General features: G+C 42.2%; 1 protein-coding gene across 3 annotated transcripts in view; it reads right to left on the reverse strand.

Moving 5' to 3' along the window:
* The window catches only part of STAT5B (signal transducer and activator of transcription 5B), a 75,920-nt gene that overhangs the window by 26,552 nt on the left and 31,673 nt on the right, over positions 1–17,695 (reverse strand). For 2 of the 3 annotated variants that reach the window (XM_032163654.2, XM_032163651.2), the window contains exons 2-3: positions 6,631–6,768; positions 2,165–2,321 (exon numbers count right to left, since the gene is read on the reverse strand). In XM_032163654.2, the coding sequence (XP_032019545.1) occupies positions 2,165–2,321; positions 6,631–6,758 (285 nt within the window). In that variant the 5' untranslated portion in view covers positions 6,759–6,768. Of the gene's footprint in view, positions 1–2,164; positions 2,322–6,630; positions 6,769–17,695 lie in introns of those variants that run through there. The other variant, XM_032163653.2, reaches the window with a different exon arrangement.

Raw genomic sequence — 17,695 nt, forward strand, 5'->3', positions numbered from 1 at the left:
GAATAAATAAGTTTTAAAAGCCTCGCCAGAGGAGAAACTGGATGCCACTCTCAACTGGGCAATCAAAACTACTACCACCAATGAGGGGACGAGGGACACTGCCCATCTCTGGATGTGATACCCGAGAAGGACACAACGTCACCTACAGTTGTCCCTTGGTATCTGTGGGGGCTGGTTCCAGGACCCCCTTGGATACCAAAATCTGCAGATGCTCAAGTTCCTTATATAAAATGGCATCATTTTGCATAGAACCCATACAATCCTCCCATACACTTCAAACCACCTATAGATTGCTTATACTATCTAATACAAAGGAAATGCTATATAAATAGCTGTTCTGTCATATCTTTATTTGTATTTTTTGTTACTTTTTTTCTTTTCCTGAATATTTCTGAGCTGCGGTTGGTGGAAACAGAGGATGCAGAACCCACGGACACGGATAGCCAACTATATTTAGAAGTCTGCTCAGAGATGTGCAATGTTAATGTAATCATGAGGAAACATCAGACAAACCCCAAATGAGGAACATTTTATCTTTAAAAAGCAGGGGGTACATGAATTATTATTATTATTTTTTGAGATGGAATTTCACTCTTGTCACCCAGGCTGGAGTGCAATGGCACGGTCTCGGCTCACTGCAACCTCTGCCTCCCAGGTTTAAGTGATTCTCCTGCCTCAGCCTCCCAAGTAGCTGGGATTACGGATGTCCACTGCCACACCAAGTTAATTTCTGTATTTTTAGTGGAGACGGGGTTTCACCATGTTGGCCAGGCTGGTCTTGAACTCCTGACCTCAGATGATTCACCTGCCTCGGCCTCCCAAAGTGCTGGGATTACTGGTGTGAGCCACTGCACCCAGCCTACATTAATTATTTTAAAATGCCAATGTAATGAAAGACAAAGTAAGGTTGCAAAATGGTTCCAGATTAAAGGAGATTAAAGAGACATGATGACTAGATGCAATATGCGATCTTGGACTGGATTCTGGACTGCAGCGGGGAAAAATACCCTAAAGCACATGTTTGAATTAGTTGACAAAATGGAAATCCAGAAGAGTACCTAAAAGTATTATATCAATGCTAAATTTAGTGAAGTTGATCAGTGTATTATAACCATGCAAGACAAGGTTCATTCTTAGAAAATGCACAAGAGGGGCTGGGTGCAGTGGCTCATGCCTGTAATCCCAGCACTTTGGGAGGCCAAGGAGGGCAGATCGCCTGAGGTCGGGAGTTCGAAACCAGCCTGACCAACATGGAGAAACCCCATCTCTACTAAAAATACAAAAATTAGGCGGGTGTGGTGGCATGCACCTGTAGTCCCAGCTACTTGGGAGGCTGAGGCAGGAGAATCACTTGAACCCGGGAGGTGGAGGTTGCGGTGAGCTGAGACCGCGTCACTACACTCCAGCCTGGGCAACAAGAGTGAAACTCCATCTCAAAAAAAAAAAAAAAAAAAAGACAATACACAGAGGGATCGGGTGTGGTGGCTCATGCCTATAATTTCAACACTTTGGGAGGCTGAGGTGGGCGGATCACCTGAGGTCGGGAGTTCAAGACCATAGTGGCCAACATGGCAAAACCCTGTCTCTACTAAAAATACAAAAAAAAAAAAAAAAAAATTGCCAGGCATGGTGGCGGGGGCCTGTAATCCCAGCTACTTGGGAGGCTGAGGCAGAAGAATCGCTTGAACCCGGGAGGCGGAGGTTGCAGTGAGCTGAGATTGCTCCACTGCGCTCCAGCCTGGGCGACAGAGCAAGACTCTGTCTCAAAAATAAATACATGAATAAATAAAAATTAAAAAAAAGAAAATGCACAGAGGTACTTACTGGTGCAGGGACACAAGGTATGCAACTTACTCTCCAGTGACTGAAAAACGTGTGTGTAGAGAGACAGCGAGGAGTATATGACAACATAAAAGTCAACAACAGGTGAATATGGGCATATATGGGGAATCTTTTTATGATTCGTTATGATTCGTAACTTTCTGGAAGTTTGAAATTATTCTCAAATAAAAAGTAAAAAAAAAAGACCAAAACCAAACAACAAGAACCTTATGCATGTACGTATAACTCAACAATACTGGACTGAAGGAGAGAAAGAAAGTCTCTACAGGAAGAAGACCTCCAAGGGAAGATAATTAAGTGTGACCCCAGAGCCCACACCCACCTGGAGCTGTGTGGCGTAGTGCCCCAGCTTGATCTTCAGTAAAAACCCATCTTCCCCCACCTGGTGCTCCGCCTTCTTCTGCAGCTCCTGCACCAGGCCCTCCAGGAGCTGGGTGGCCTTAATGTTCTCCTGTGGATTATCAAGATCTATTGAGTCCCTAGGGGAAAAAAATTACATAATCTGTATACATACATGCACATGAGCCTGTATAAATGCAGCCTCAACACATCCTACTTTTTCTTCAAGTGATGTTTTTAATCCTCACTGCAAATTTTAAGAAACAGCCCAATAGAAATGGACTCAATGCCTACATTAATCTATTTGTAATTTACTAAATAGTTGGATTATACAGTAGATTTCATTCTTTTTTAAAAAGAATTTTTTTAACAACGTGCTGCCCTTCCTCCTTTCTCTCAATGATGTGCTTGGTGCTTATGCTATTTGCTCCAAGAAATGCAAGGAAAAGGAAAGGGTTCTGTGTACTCTGAAGGAAATAAGGACTTGGATAATTTCCTATTTATAGTTACCCCTCATGGGTGTAAAGGAGGCACAAGGCCAAGACTCTTCTACATGTCCTTTCCAGCATCTAGGAGTTTGGTATCTGCGGGTTTCTTAGGTAGAGACAGGTGAAACAAGTTACTGCTAGTTCTAAGAAGCCCTGGAAATGAGACATTCAGGCAGAGGGTGCCTACAAGAATTTATACGAGTCAGATATTCCTATCACTAGTTGCAGACCCAGGACCTGAAGGCAATGCCAACTTTTCCAGTAAACAAGGGAAACCACGCTACAGACTTTGCATTGATTTCAAGCTACTGAACTGGTGACCGGGGGTTGGGTGGTCTCCGTCCCTCCTTTCTTTCTTTCCTTTTTTCTTTCTTTCTTTCTACAACTTAGGCAACAATTGACACTGGGAAGTACTAAATTACTTAGTCACTGAAGAAACCAAACAGCTGTCGGACTGAAATAACATTCAATAACTGCTGACTGGGTCTGGAGCCAAACAAGATAGTAGTAGCTAAAAGGCTCTGCCATCCCTAAATCCCTGAAGATAGCAACTAATTTCAAAAAAGAGGCACCAACAGGTGTATCGAAACAGTGATACCGGCCGGGCGCGGTGGCTCACGCCTGCGATCCTAGCACTTTGGGAGGCCGAGGCGGGCGGATTACCTGAGCTCAGGAGTTGGAGACCAGCCTGGGCAACACGGTGAAACCCCGTCTCTACTAAAATACAAAAGAAATTATCCGGGTGTGGCAGCATGTGCCTGTAGTCCTAGCTACTTGGGAGGCTGTGGCAGGAGAACTGCTTGAACCCAGGAGGTGGAGGTTGCAGTGAGCCAAGATCGCGCCACTGCACTCCAGCCTGGGTGACAGAGCAAGACTCTGTCTCTACAAAAACAAAACAAAACAAAAGAAGCAGTGATACCGTACTCCATCAAATAGTACACCCCAATCTGCGCCTTGAGAAGGCAGTTAAAGCAAGTCAGATTCTAAATATGTGTGCCCTATGTATTAAATAGAATATGTATTAAATGAAAGGCTGGAAGGAATGAGGGCAGCCCTGCACCTCTGTTTCAACTGGCAACAATGCCCTTGGTCTGGAAACCCACTCTTTTTCTTTGAGACGAAGTCTCACTCTGTCGCCCAGGCTGGGATGCAGTAGCACGATCTTAGCTCACTGCAGCCTCTGCCTCCTGGGTTCAAGTGATTCTCCTGCCTCAGCCTCCCAAGTAGCTGGAATTACAGGCGTGCACCACCACGCCTGGCTAATTTCTGTATTTTTAATAGAGACGGGGTTTCACCACGTTGGCCAGGCTGGTTTCAAACTCCTGATCTCAAGTGATCCACCCGCCTCAGCCTCCCAAAGTGCTGGGATTACAGGCGTGAGCCACCGCACCCGGCCAGGAGTCCACTCTTGAGAAGATCCAGTGTCTGAGCAAAACTCACAGAAGTCAGGTATTGGTTCTTTACTTGAAACCTTCTCTGTTAAAAAAAAAAAAAAAAAAAGACTTGCTTAGATGGCTTAAACATAAAGAACTGAAGATTTGGCTGGGCCCGGTGGCTCAAGCTTTTAATCCCAGCACTTTGGGAGGCCGAAATGGGCGGATCACAAGGTCAGGAGTTAGAGACCAGCCTGGCCAATATGATGAAACCCCGTCTCTATTAAAAATACAAAAATTAGCTCGGTATGGTGGCGGGTGCCTGTAGTCTCAGCTACTCGGGAAGCTGAGGCAGGAGAATTGCTTGAACCTGGGAGGCGGAGATTGCAGTGAGCCGAGATCACGCCACTGTAGCCTGGTGACAGAGCGAGACTCCGTCTCAAAAAAAAAAAAAAAAAAAAAGAATTGAAGATTCTTCATTAAAATCTTTATATTGTGAAGAAAAGCAAAGCTAAAAAATTTTCAGGTTTTCCTTAATATCAACACAAGTCTTTTAATTCATTCAGTGAGAACACCAAATGAGAACTCTGCTAAGTGAAATCTGAAATTAACAGCAACTTCCTACTCATGTTTTTCTAAATCCTTCAAATCAGGAAAACAGGAGACAAAATGAAAAGGGAGTGGAAAGCACTAAACGAGGTACAGCTGACATTCTCATATTTAGCTCATTTTTTTCTCACTTAATTACATGAAGCTGAGATTTTTTTAATCGCCTAGAAAATTGCCTTTCTTTGGTGATCTTTATTTTCTGAACAGAAATTTGCTACTAACAAGCATTGCGATTATTCTAAGGCAACAATTACAGACAGGTATATGGCCCTTTGCAAATAGCAGCATCAAAGCTGGTTCTCTCAGGGACTGTCAAAGAGGACCCATGGCTAAGACGGTGAGGCTTGAAGTATCAAATGAATATGTCAGATCGACTGACAGACTGTAACCAACCAGCAAGCTCTCAGACGCTGAGCAGAGCAGTGTACATCCTGCTGCCTGGTGTGTAATAATGATACCAATTAAAACCTGCGCTGTTAGTCGACTGCACTGTACTAATTCTAAAATAAATTTAAAACAACTCTCCCCTCCCCCAAGTATGTAATCAGTAATCTGGAAAATAAAGAAAAATTAAAATGCTTATCAAATCTACCACCAGAATGTAATTAGTGTTAACATTTGGGTATATTTTCGTTTAGTTTTTTTTGTGTGTGTGTGTGTTTTTTTTTTTTTTAAAAGGCAGTCTCACTCTGTTGCCCAGGCTGGAGTACAGTAGTGCTCACTGCAACCTCTGCCTCCCGAGTTCAAGCGATTCTCGTGCTTTAGCCTCCGGAGTAGCTAGGATTACAGGCGCCCGTCACCACGCCCAGCTAATTTTTTGTATTTTCAGTAGAGATGGGATTTTGCCGTGTTGGCCAGGCTTGTCCCAGAACTCCTGGCCTCAAGTGATCTGCCTGCCTTGGCCTCCCAAAGTGCTGGGATTACAGGCATGAGCCACAACACCCACCCAATTTTCTTTTAGTCTTTATGTGTATATATAAAATACATATAAATTAAAAACACCAATGTCTCCACTGTTAAATTATTAATTTTTAATTTTTTGTTAGATGTAAACTTATTAAGAAATGTAAAATAATTTATATTTAACAAACTATAAGAGATAAATTATAATTATATGCATATTCACACCTATCTGCCCCATTAAACACTAAATTATTATTATTTTTTTGACATAGGATCTTGCTATGTTGCCTAGGCTGGCCTCAAACTGCTAGGATCAAGCAATCCTCCCACCTCAGCATCCTGGGTAGCTGCGATTATAGGTGTGCACCACCACGTCCAGTGAAACACTGAATTATTTGGAGATGAGGGCTTTAATTTTGTTTGTTTGTTTGTTTGTTTTGAGACAGGGTCTCACTCTGTTGCTTAGGCTGGAGTGCAGTGGTGTGATCATGGGTTACAGCAACCTCTGCCTCCCAGGCTCAAGTGATCCTCCCACCTCAGCCTCCCAAGTAGCTGGTACTACAGGTGCACACTACCACACCTGGCTAATTTTTCTATTTTGTACAGAGACAGGGTTTTGCTATGTTGCTCAGGCCTTCCTTGAACTCCTGGGCTCAAGCAATACACCCGCCTTGGCCTCCCAAAGTGTTGGGATTACAACACAATGTTGGGCTTTAACCTTTTTCATATAAATTCTACTACTTAGGACACTGCTAGGCATCCTATGGGCACTCGAAACATATTTGTTGGCTGCTCTTTCTTAGCAGTAATATTCTAATGCTTTTAGACAGTATTTACTGTTAAAGGGAACAAATACTGTTTTAAAAATCTCAAGTTATTCCATCCTCTCAATCTAAGATGGGGTTAAATACCTTTCACCTATAAAAAGAAAAAATTTTTTAAATACCTTTTTATGGATCACATTTAAAAATGTTTAAAAATACAACTTTGAAAGTTGCCATCATGACATCTTTCTAACCAAACTCCAATATTCTTGTGTTTCACAAAATATGATGCAAACATCCTTGTTCACCTACCATGCTTGGCTTTCAATCCACTGGGATAAATAATGCCGCACCTCAATGGGAAAATGCTGGCCATATAACGCTTGCATCTGATGAAGGGCTTCTCCTTGGAGCTGCTGAGCTTGTATCCACACAGCCATGGTTTACAATCTGTTGAACAAACAGTCAGTGCTTTGGGTGTTTTTCTTTATTTTCCCCTTACATCCACCAGAGTAAATATTCACATAGTTACCAAGGTAAATGTTTTTATTTTATTATTTATTTTTATTTTTATTTTTTTGAGACAGAGTCTTGCTCTGCCACCCAAGCTGGAGTACAGTGGCACAATCTTGGCTCACTACAACCTCCGCCTCCCCGGTTCAAATGATTCTCCTGTCTCAGCCTCCTGAGTAGCTGGGATTACAGGCGTGCACTACCATGCTCGGTTAATTTTTGTATTTTTAGTAGAGATGGGGCTTCACTGTGTTAGCCAGGCTGGTCTCGAACTCCTGACCTTAAGTGATCCGCCCACCTCAGCCTCCTAAAGTGCTGGGATTACAGGCATGAACCACCACGCTCGGCCAAAGTAAATGTTTTTAGCCCTTTTGGTAGACTAAAGACAGTATTCTTGAACTGAATTTTACCTTTAAAATGTTTTCAAAATGTAGACAATCAGCCTGGCCATGGAAAGATACACAGCTGAGTCTATGAAGCTCTGATTATGAAACGTACTAAGGTCTTATAAGCAAAAGTACAAAAGGATTATTAGGGAAGGAATTGCTAACTTTGACATCGTAGACATATTCTTTACTTTTGTTCAAAATTGTCAGCCATGGTAAGCAGCATTTCAACAGTAATAAATAATTAGCAGAGAGGTTTTTTTTTGTTTGTTTGTTTTTTGAGACAGAGTCTTGCTCTGTCGCCCAGGCTGGAGGGCAGTGGCAAGATCTCAGCTCACTGCAACCTCTGCCTCCCAGGTTCAAGCAATTCTACTGCCTCAGCCTCCCAAGTGGCTGAGATTACAGGTGCCCGCCACCGCACCCAGCTAATTTTTGTATTTTCAGTAGAGATGGGGTTTCACCATGCTGGCCAGGATGGTCTCGAACTCCTGACCTCAAGTGATCCATCTCAGCCTCCTGAAGGGCTGGGGTTACAGGTGTGAGCCACTGCGCCCAGCTGAGAGATTTTTTTTTTTTAAATCACTTGTTTTAGATTTGGTATTTTGACTTCAGAAATATAATAAACATATGCCATTTTGAAAAAGCCCAGTAAAAGAAAAGTGAAAATATCTAAAGCGTTGATTGAACCCTATGCGTTATCACTAGTTACCTAAGCAGCAATGCTTTGCACACAAAGAGCACAGATTTATCTGGAAAAATGCCCCAAGGTTCACCTCCTGAGTTACTGCTAAGGAATTTATGAAGCAATATGCTGTTAAATTATAGCATTTACAAATCTTTCAAACACAAAAACAATACATTTCACCTAAGAGTTGGAAATATGAACCATTATACTCCAATAGCAGGTAGTTTCTTTTCTTTTTTTTTTTTTTTTTTTTTTTGAGACGTAGTCTTGCTGTGTCGCCCAGGCTGGAGTGCAGTGGTGCGATCTCGGCTCACTGCTAGCCCTGCCTCACGGGTTCACGCCACTCTCCTGCCTCAGCCACCTGAGTAGCTGGGACTACAGGCGCCCGCCACCACGCCCACCTAATTTTTTGTATTTTTAGTAGAGATGGGGTTTCACCGTGTTAGCCAGGATGGTCTTGATCTCCTGACCTCGTGATCCGCCCACCTCAGCCTCCCAAAGTGCTGGAATTACAGGCGTGAGCCACCGTGCCCAGCCAGTAGTTTCTTTTTTTGACATGCTCTTGATTTTTTAAAAAAACAGCTTTATAAAACTACCATAATGCCCCTCAGACTCACCTGACAATTTTTAACTCATTTGGCAGATGCTCTTTGAGTTTAACCAGATTAGGGCAGAAACATTTGGGTAGACTGGGAAGGGACTTCAAGTAACTCTAAGGACTGAAAATGAATCTTGCTCTAACACTATTTTCCACAATGTAGAGTTTGGTATAAGGCAGGGTTATCTTGAATTCCATCCCACATGATTTGGCTACTGATTTGCACAATTCTTCTACGAACCAGGTTACAGTTAGGGGCCGGTGACTTGGACTTGGATTTTGTTTACTACCAGAGACTGCACAAGTGTGTTAGGAAACAAAAATCTCTTCTGTTAGTTGTAGTTGTCTGATCACATAACACTGAGCTATTTATGGGACAAGTCAGTTAGCCAACAATGAGGTGTAGGAGAGTGCCAGTTATCTATTTTAGACTTGTGCAATGCTATAGAACACTTGAGAAGTGTGTAATTTTATTTAGGGCTTTTAGGCATTAAGGCTGGGACCACTGTAAGACCCAATTTGACCCAAGACATCAAATTTCAGTGGCTGTGAGTTCACCAAAACACTTAGATAAAAGAGCTCTCTCCAGAAGCAATTCCACTTTATAATCAAACACTGGAAGTCACTTAACTGTACAATATATTTTTTAATCAAATAAATCATATCGCAAGATTTTGGAAAACCAGAACAGATACCAAATCATGATTTTTGGATGAAGGATAAGGAATGGATGGCCAGGCACGGTGGCTCACGCTTGTAATCCCAGCACTTTGGGAGGCTGAGGTGGGCTGATCACCTAAGGTCAGGAGTTCGGGACTAGCCTGGCCAACATGACGAAACCCCGTCTCTACTAAAAATACAAAACAATTAGCCAGGTGTGTTGGCATGCGTCTGTAATTCCAGCTACTTGGGAGGCTGAGGCAGGAGAATCACTTGAACCTGGGAGGCAGAGGTGGCAGTGAGCCGAGATTACGTCACTGCACTCCAGCCTGGGCAACAGAGCCAGATTTTGTCTCAAGAAAAGAAATCACATTAGGGATGGATGAATGAAGGTGCTTAGGCACTTAAGTATATGGAAGGGTGATAAAAGAATGAAGAGAAGAATTCAGGTGTTAGTATTCCTAAGTAGTAAAGAATAAGAAGTAGGACCTCACCATAGCTCTCAATGAATATGTGAGTGATACTAACAGATACAAAAATTCTCTTGCATCTGCATTCATTAGGTGAACTGACTCAAGAGACAAAAGAAGGAAAGCTATGAAAACTTTTATCTCCCCAGAGACTCCTTCCCAGACCACTCAAATAAAATGGTATTCTGGTCACTCTCTATCCTCTTAATCTGCATTATTTTTCTTCTTATCATTTATCAATTCCTGATATTGATCATATATTTGCTTACTGACTTCCCACCAGGGTGAAATCACCATGAACACAATGACTTTGTTTTGTTCACCGTGCTTTCTCCTGGGTCTAGAACGGTACCTGGCACATAAGCATCATAATTTTTTTGTTGCATAAATAAATGTATACACACAATTTGACTGATTCTGTCGGCTCTTCTCAAAGTTATAATTGAACAATATATCAGTATGAAATACCAAGGCATGAAAACGGAACAGATTTCCATTTAAATAATCAATTACAATTTTTTTTTTTTTGAGACGGAGTCTCACTCTGTCGCCCAGACTGGAGTGCAGAGATCTCAGCTCACTGCAGCCTTTGCCTCCCAGGTTCAAGCAATTCTCCTGCCTCAGCCTACCGAGTAGCTGGGACTACAGGCACACACCGCCACGCCCAGCTAAGTTTTGTATTTTTAGTAGAGATGGGGTTTCACCATGTTGGCCAGGATGGTCTTGGTCTCCTGACCTCGTGATCTGCCCTCCTCGGCCTCCCAAAGTGCTGGGATTACAGGCGTGAGCCACCACGCTCGGCCAGGAGCACATCTTATTCATGACTGTGTCCCCAGTGTCTAGTACGGTGGCTTGCCCATGGAAAGTGGTCAAAAAATACTTGCGGAGCGAATAAATACACAAACAAATATTTAACATGCCCTGCTGGTCAAGCATATTTAGGAGCCTATTACTGTTTTAGGAAAGAAATACTGTGGTGATATACCATGCATGTAGGGGTATTAAAAAATGTCACTCTATTTTGCCTTAAATTTTAGATTATTTCTTAGTTTTCATCAAAGAGTAGAATGCTGAGCTCTTAGAATTTGTAGAATATTTTTATGATTCTAGTTATGAACATGCCATAATAATTATTTTCTAAAATAGCATCCCATTTGAAGGATAATAGCTGGTAAATACCAAGTGGCAAACACCTTATTTTGATAAATACAATATAGTTTCACTATATGTAAGTGCTTTGATAGAGCTGGAGAGTAGATTCTGCTCACTGCTATTCAAAAGTGTAAAATAAAAGTACACTAACTAGTACAGAGTCATTTTTATTTTACTGTTAAACTGAAAATTATCTATATGTGAAATATGAGATGACTTACTGAGATTATCATTATAAAATTCTAAATACCCAGTTTAGGAAAAAACCAACTGTTTTCCCAGTTATGTGAATAACACCGAGAAGCTATGTAGTGGTTTTTTGTTTGTTTGTTTTTTGAGACGGAGTCTCACTGTGTCGCCTAGGCTGGAGTGCAGTGGCATGATCTCGGCTTACTGCAGCCTCCGCCTCCCGAGTTCAAGCGATTCTCCTGCCTCAGCCTCCTGAGTAGCTGGGACTACAGGCACTCACCACCACGCTTGGCTAATTTTTTTTAGTAGAGATGGGGTTTCACCATGTTGGCCAGGTTGGTCTTGAACTACTGACCTCAGGTGACCTGCCCGCCTCAGCCTCCCAAAGTGCTGGGATTACAGGCGTGAGCCAGCGTGCCTGGCAGCTAAGTAGTATTTTTCTTCATACATGTCAGAACTTTTCACCCCATTATCAGGCTATGTCCACATGCCTGATATGAGTAGCATTCATCTAACCGGCATTCATTCTTCTAATTGGCATTCATCCAGCCATCGAACGCTACTCTGCATCCACAAAGACTGTACCTCTGTCCCCAGTACCCGTTCTCTTCTGCTTATTTACGGGCAGCTCCAATTTCAGTGTGTGATGCTCAGACAAGGGAAGTGGTTTGTTCTTTGGTAAATCATCACAGGGGATTCTCTAAAGACTGGGAAATGGATTCACAATCTTATTTTTAGGCCAAAGATGAGAACTATTTGAGCTCGGCTGAGTTGCACTCTCACAAGTGTTCACAAGCATTTCAGAACAACTTAAGGACAGCCCTGGATGCAGAACACTGTACTTTCCGAAGGCATAAAGCACCTACCTCAACCTTATATATCTGGATATACCCATGGGCTTGGAGAGCCAAATAAATCAGTCAGGCCCTCAGGCACTTGTTAATAAAAGTTTCAAAGTCTAACAGCTCATAATGTTACAGGCTTACTGAAAACCATAAAAATGAATGTCCACCACATAAATAAATGATATAAGTGAGTGGGATTTGGAATAATTTTGTCTCAGTCATAAATATCTTTTCTCAGATGCTTTTCCTTTCTAAAAGTAAAATATAAACTATAACAAAGAAAAACATTACTCTCTCTGAGGACTTGTAGAACACTGTGACCAAGTTCTTGCCCTAGCTAAACTGCAGTGGAGAGTAGTGTCTGACATTAGAAGGCCCACTGTGTATCTGCCAACTCAGTGAATGAATTCTAGCGTGGGGTGGGAGTAGGGGGTTAATATGAATAATATTATGAATAATGTGAATATCATATGAATAATATGAATCCAGTAGATTTGGTCTGCTGGATTCATGTGTATAATTTAAAGCATTTTGTAATTCCGATTCTCCATCCTACCCCCCCATCCCAGGGCCAAAGTCTCTAAACTGGGGTTAAACTTTTAGAGATGACGCTGAACTCACCTAAATATGGTTCTGTGAAAGCCCGTTAAGCCTCTCTCTGCCTCAGTTTTCTTATTTGTACAATGAGAATAATACTTATGCCCCTTAGGGGGCTGCTGTAAGAATGAATCCGTTTTATGTACATACCTAAAAGAGTGTCTGGCTAAGAGCAGGTGCTCTGTAAGTACTCACCACTGTTCTTACTGTTACCTTAAACTTACAAAACCGGCTTCTTTCTCCCATCTCTAATTTTAACTCAATTTAATGAACTTTCCAAAAATCAATCCTCTGCAAATAGCTCTTGCTATCCTTTTCCTTAACCAATATTCTCCAGTGTAAACTTTTCCATCCATCCATCCATCTGTCCATCCATCCATCCATCCAAGACAGGGTCTTACTCCATCACTCAGGCTGGAGTGCAGTGGTGTGATCATGGTTCACTGCAGCCTCAAACTCCTGGGCTTGAGGGATACTCCTACCTCAGCCACCCAAGTAGCTGGGACTGTGGGCACATGCCATCACACCTGGCTAATTAAAGAAAAAAACTTTTTTTTTTTTTTTTAGAGACAAGGTTTTACTATGTTGCCCAGGCTGGTCTCAAACTCCTCACCTCAAGTGATCCTCCCCCAGAGTGCTGGGATTACAGGCACGAGCCATTGTGCCTGGCCTTTTTTTTTTTTTTTTTTTTTTTTTTTTTTTAGGCAGAATCTCGTTTTGTCACCCAGGCTGGAGTGCAGTGGCGTGACCTGGGCTCACTGCAACCTCCGCCTCCCGGGTTTTTGGAAAGCAATTATCTGCCTCAGCCTCCCAAGTAGCTGGGATTACAGCCGCCCGCCACCACGCCTCGCTAATTTTGTATTTTTAGTAGAGACGGGGGTTTCACCATCTTGGCCAGGCTGGTCTTGAACTCCTGACCTTGTGATCCACCCACCTCAGCCTCCCAAAGTGCTGGGATTACAGGCTGTGCTGGGCCCTTTTAAAAGATGGTATTCCTATTTCTTAATCAATTTCACTGGCACAAGGACTTCTACAGACAGGAACTCTTGCGAGGTGGTGGAAAGGCACTGTGAAGTCTGTTCTCTTATCTTTGAATGAAAAAACGGAGAATTGTGAAGGGTGAGGGTGGTACAGTAATAGCAAGGCTTTGATTTTGCCCTATGCATACTAAACTCTTAAAAAAAAAAAAAAAGAAGAGGCTGGGTGCAGTGGCTCATGTCTGTAATCCCAGCACTCTGGGAGGCCGAGGTGGGTGGATCACGAGGTCAAGAGATCGAGACCATCCTGGCCAATATGGTGAAAACCCATCTCTACTAAAAATACAAAAATTAGCTGGGCATGGTGCCATGCTCCTGTAGTCCCAGCTACTCAGGAGGCTGAGGCAGAAGAACTGCTTGAACCCGGGAGGCAGAGGTTGCAGTGAGCCAAGATCATGCCACTGCACTCCAGGCTGGCGACAGAGCGAGACTCTGTCTCAAAAAAAAAAAAAAAAAAAAAGGAGAAGAAAACTACCCATTCCATTCCTTCCAATATGTTGTTGAACAGAGAAGACTAAGCCAGCAGGGAGCCATGGCTTTACCTATTCCTTCCAAGGACATATCTGACTTTTAATAATTAAAGTACAAAAAACAACTAATGAAATTTGAAGTTTTCATTTATTATACTGCTTTAGAATTATTAGCAACAAATATTTCAATTCATCTAATAAATAAAAATAAACTTCAGAAATAGGATGAGAAATAAATAACATTTATCAGTGTTATTATTATCCCCCATCCAGATTTAAGAGCTAGCTAAGCACTTACTATATTACTTATAACAAGTGCTTTTATGAATCTACTCTTAATCCTAAATCCCTCAGACGTAGGCACTATTATTATCCCCATGTTATAGATGAGGAAATTGAGGGTCTTCAAGATTAAGTAGAATTGTAACGTGGTGAAAGAGTTTTGGAAAACTATCTAGCAATTCTACAAAAGGGTAAACATAGAGTTTACCCATAGGAACTACATTATCCAGTAGTTCCACTCCTGGGTATATGCCTAACAGAAGTGAAAACATGGTGCCCAGAAAGTGGGTACACAGGCCAGGTACAGTGGCTCACGCCTGTAATCCCAGCAGTTTGGGAGGCTGAGGCGGGTGGGTCACCTGAGGTCAGGAGTTCGAGACCAGCCTGGACAACATGGCGAAACCCCATCTCTACTAAAAATTAAAAAAAAAAAAAAAAAAAAATGAGCCGGGCACGGTGGCGGGTGCCTGTAATCCCAGCTATTTGGGAGGTTGAGGCAGGGGAATTGCTTGAATCTGGGAGGCGGAGGTTGCAGTGAGCCGAGATCTGTGCCACTGCACTCCAGCCTGGATGATAGGGCAAGCACAGCAAGACTCTGTTTCAAAAACAAAACAGAACAAAAAACAGGTACACAAATGTTCACAGCTGCATTATTCATAATCACCTCATAATCGCCCCAAAGTGGAAACAACTTAAATGTCCACCAAAGGATAAACAGATAAATATGGATAGGAATGGATAAATACAATGAATAAAATGGAATATTATGCAGATGTTAAAAAGGAATGAAGTACTGACGCATGCTACAGTGTGGATGACCTTGAAATCATTATGTAAAGTGAAAGGCATGCAAGGGAACATACTATAAATTCCATTTTTATGAAATATCCGGAATAGGCAAATCCATAGAGACAGAAAAGAGATTGGTGGTTGCCAAGGGCTGAGGGGAGGGAGAAATGGGGAATGATTGCTTAAAGGTATGGGCTTTTTGAGGGGATGATGAAAATGTTCTGGAATTAGATAGTGGTGATAATTGTATAACTCTGAGAATATACTTCAAAGGATGAATTTTATAGTGCGTGATTATATCTCAGTAAAGCTATTTTTAAAAAGAGAAAGAGGTGAAACACTTGCTCCAGGGCTGGTCCCATACTACTAAGGGGTACTCTCTGGGCTGGACCTACCTGAGAACCTGCACTTACTTGCACCACTGCACCAGGCTGCATGCATGTTGAGGACTTAAGGTGGTTTGCCATTTTCTATGTACTTTTCTGCCTGTTTGTTATATTTCATAATTTAAAGAGAGCAAAGAATGAAAAATTAAAGTAAGAAACCTAATACTGAGGGGCTCTGATTTTGGCAAAGGCTAGGGCTGGGTGACAGATGAAAGAGATGATGTATAAACACTGCTTCTGATCTGAAAAGTACAAGGCAAGGAGCCAGGGTTCAAAACTGTTAAACCTATCAGCTCCAGTGAATGACTAAGGATTCTGTACAGAATATAAAGAGCAAGTTCCAGCCAGGCGTGGTGGCTCATGCTTGTAATTCCAGTACTTTGTGAGGCAGAGATGGGCGGATCACCTGAGGTTGGGAGTTCAAGACCAGCCTGACCAACATGGAGAAACCCTGTCTCTACTAAAAATACAAAAAATTAGCCAGGCGTGGTGGTGCATGCCTGTAATCCCAGCTACTTGGGATGCTGAAGCAGGAGAATCGCTTGAACCTGGGAGGTGGAAGTTGCGGTGAGCTGAGATCGCACCATTGCACTCCAGCATTGGCAACAAGAGTGAAACTCCATCTCAAAAAAAAAAAAAAGAGCAAATTCCATAGTTACGTTTACTGCTTTACTGTTGATACCAACATTATTAAATATATTAAATGATGGTGGTCACCTAGTACAGGGATTTTTTTTGTTTTTTTTTTTGAGACAGAATCTCGCTCTGTCACCCAGGCTGGAGTGCAGTGGCATGATCTCGGCTCACTGCAACCTCTGCCTCCCAGGTTCAAGTGATTCTCCTGCCTCAGCCTCCTGAGTAGCTAGAATTACAGGCATGTGCCACTGTGTCTGGCTAATTTTTGGATTTTTAGTAGAGGCAGGGTTTTACCATGTTGGCCAGGCTGGTCTTGAACTCCTGACCTCAAGTGATCCACCCACCTTGGCCTCCCAAAGTGTTGGGATTACAGGCGTGAGCCACCATGCCCAGCCTAGTATAGGGATTTTGAGGGACAGAAAAATATTCAATAGCAGCAATAAAGGATTAAGACTTTATTCATATTAAAATTGGACTAACATCAAGTAAAGAAGGCTATCACATCCAGAAGTAGGTCAATACCAGGGCCATCTGCTCTTTAATTTTTTTTTTCTAAATACTACCTTATATGCAATCAGGAAGCCAATTCTCTTTTTAAAAAATCACATTATTAAACAGATGGGAAGAGAACAGAAAGAATAAAAGCATTTGGCTCACAAAGAAGCAAACAAGGAAAAATGTGCCCAGGCAACATAGAGATGATAATATTCTGGGAAGACAATCAGTCATTAATCTTTATGTCACAGCCAAATCATTGCATATTACAATGGGAAGAACAGAGAATGGAGGAGGGGAAAGGGTAAGGGAGGGAATAAAGGAGAAGGTAGAGAAAGGACCCACTTACTAAATATAAAAATCAAGTTTCAATCAGCAGGTTACTACATATTTAAAACTCTCATCTAAATATAGGATATAAAGTCTTGGCCAAAAATGCACAATCTCAAAAATAAGGAGAGTAGACTCAGACAAGGATCATCACAGCTGCTAAAACCATTAGGTGACAGTTGTTGGGGAACAGCATTTAGTCTCAAAGTACTACTCACATATTACTTATTATTCATAAAGGGGAAAGGTGCATTTCCGTGGATAAATCTGGCAGACAATGCCTTAACCGAGTGATCAAACATCCCCAATCATGGGATAAACTGACATTATGTGCCTCCAGATACGATTTGCTGAAAAGAATACACAAACTAAATCATCAAGAAACGATCAGACAAATCCAAATTGTGAGACTCTAATCAATGATCCCACCCCCACCCAAAACAGGTGGAACTGTTCTAGGTTAAAGGAGGCTGAAGAGACACAACCACCAAGAGCGTAATTCAAAAACAAAAACACGACTGGGTGCGGTGGCTCATGCCTGTAATCCCAGCACTTTGGGAGGCCAAGCCCGGAGGATCACTCAAGGTCAAGCATTTGAGACCAGCCTGGCCAACATGGTGAAACCCTGTCTCTACTAAAAATACAAAAATTAGTTGGGTGTGGTGGCACACGCCTGTAGTTGCAGCTACTCGGAAGGCTAAGGCACAAGAATCTCTTGAACCCGGGAGGCAGAGGTTGTAGTGAGCTGAGATTGCACCACTTGCACTCCAGGCTGGGCAACTGAGTGAGACTCTGTCTCAAAACAAACAAAAACACCCACAGCTCTAAAGGCCATTATATCATTATATATTAGATAT

Source organism: Hylobates moloch, unplaced genomic scaffold, assembly GCF_009828535.3.
Source record: "Hylobates moloch isolate HMO894 unplaced genomic scaffold, HMol_V3 SCAFFOLD_10, whole genome shotgun sequence".
NCBI classification, from domain to species: Eukaryota; Metazoa; Chordata; class Mammalia; order Primates; family Hylobatidae; genus Hylobates; species Hylobates moloch.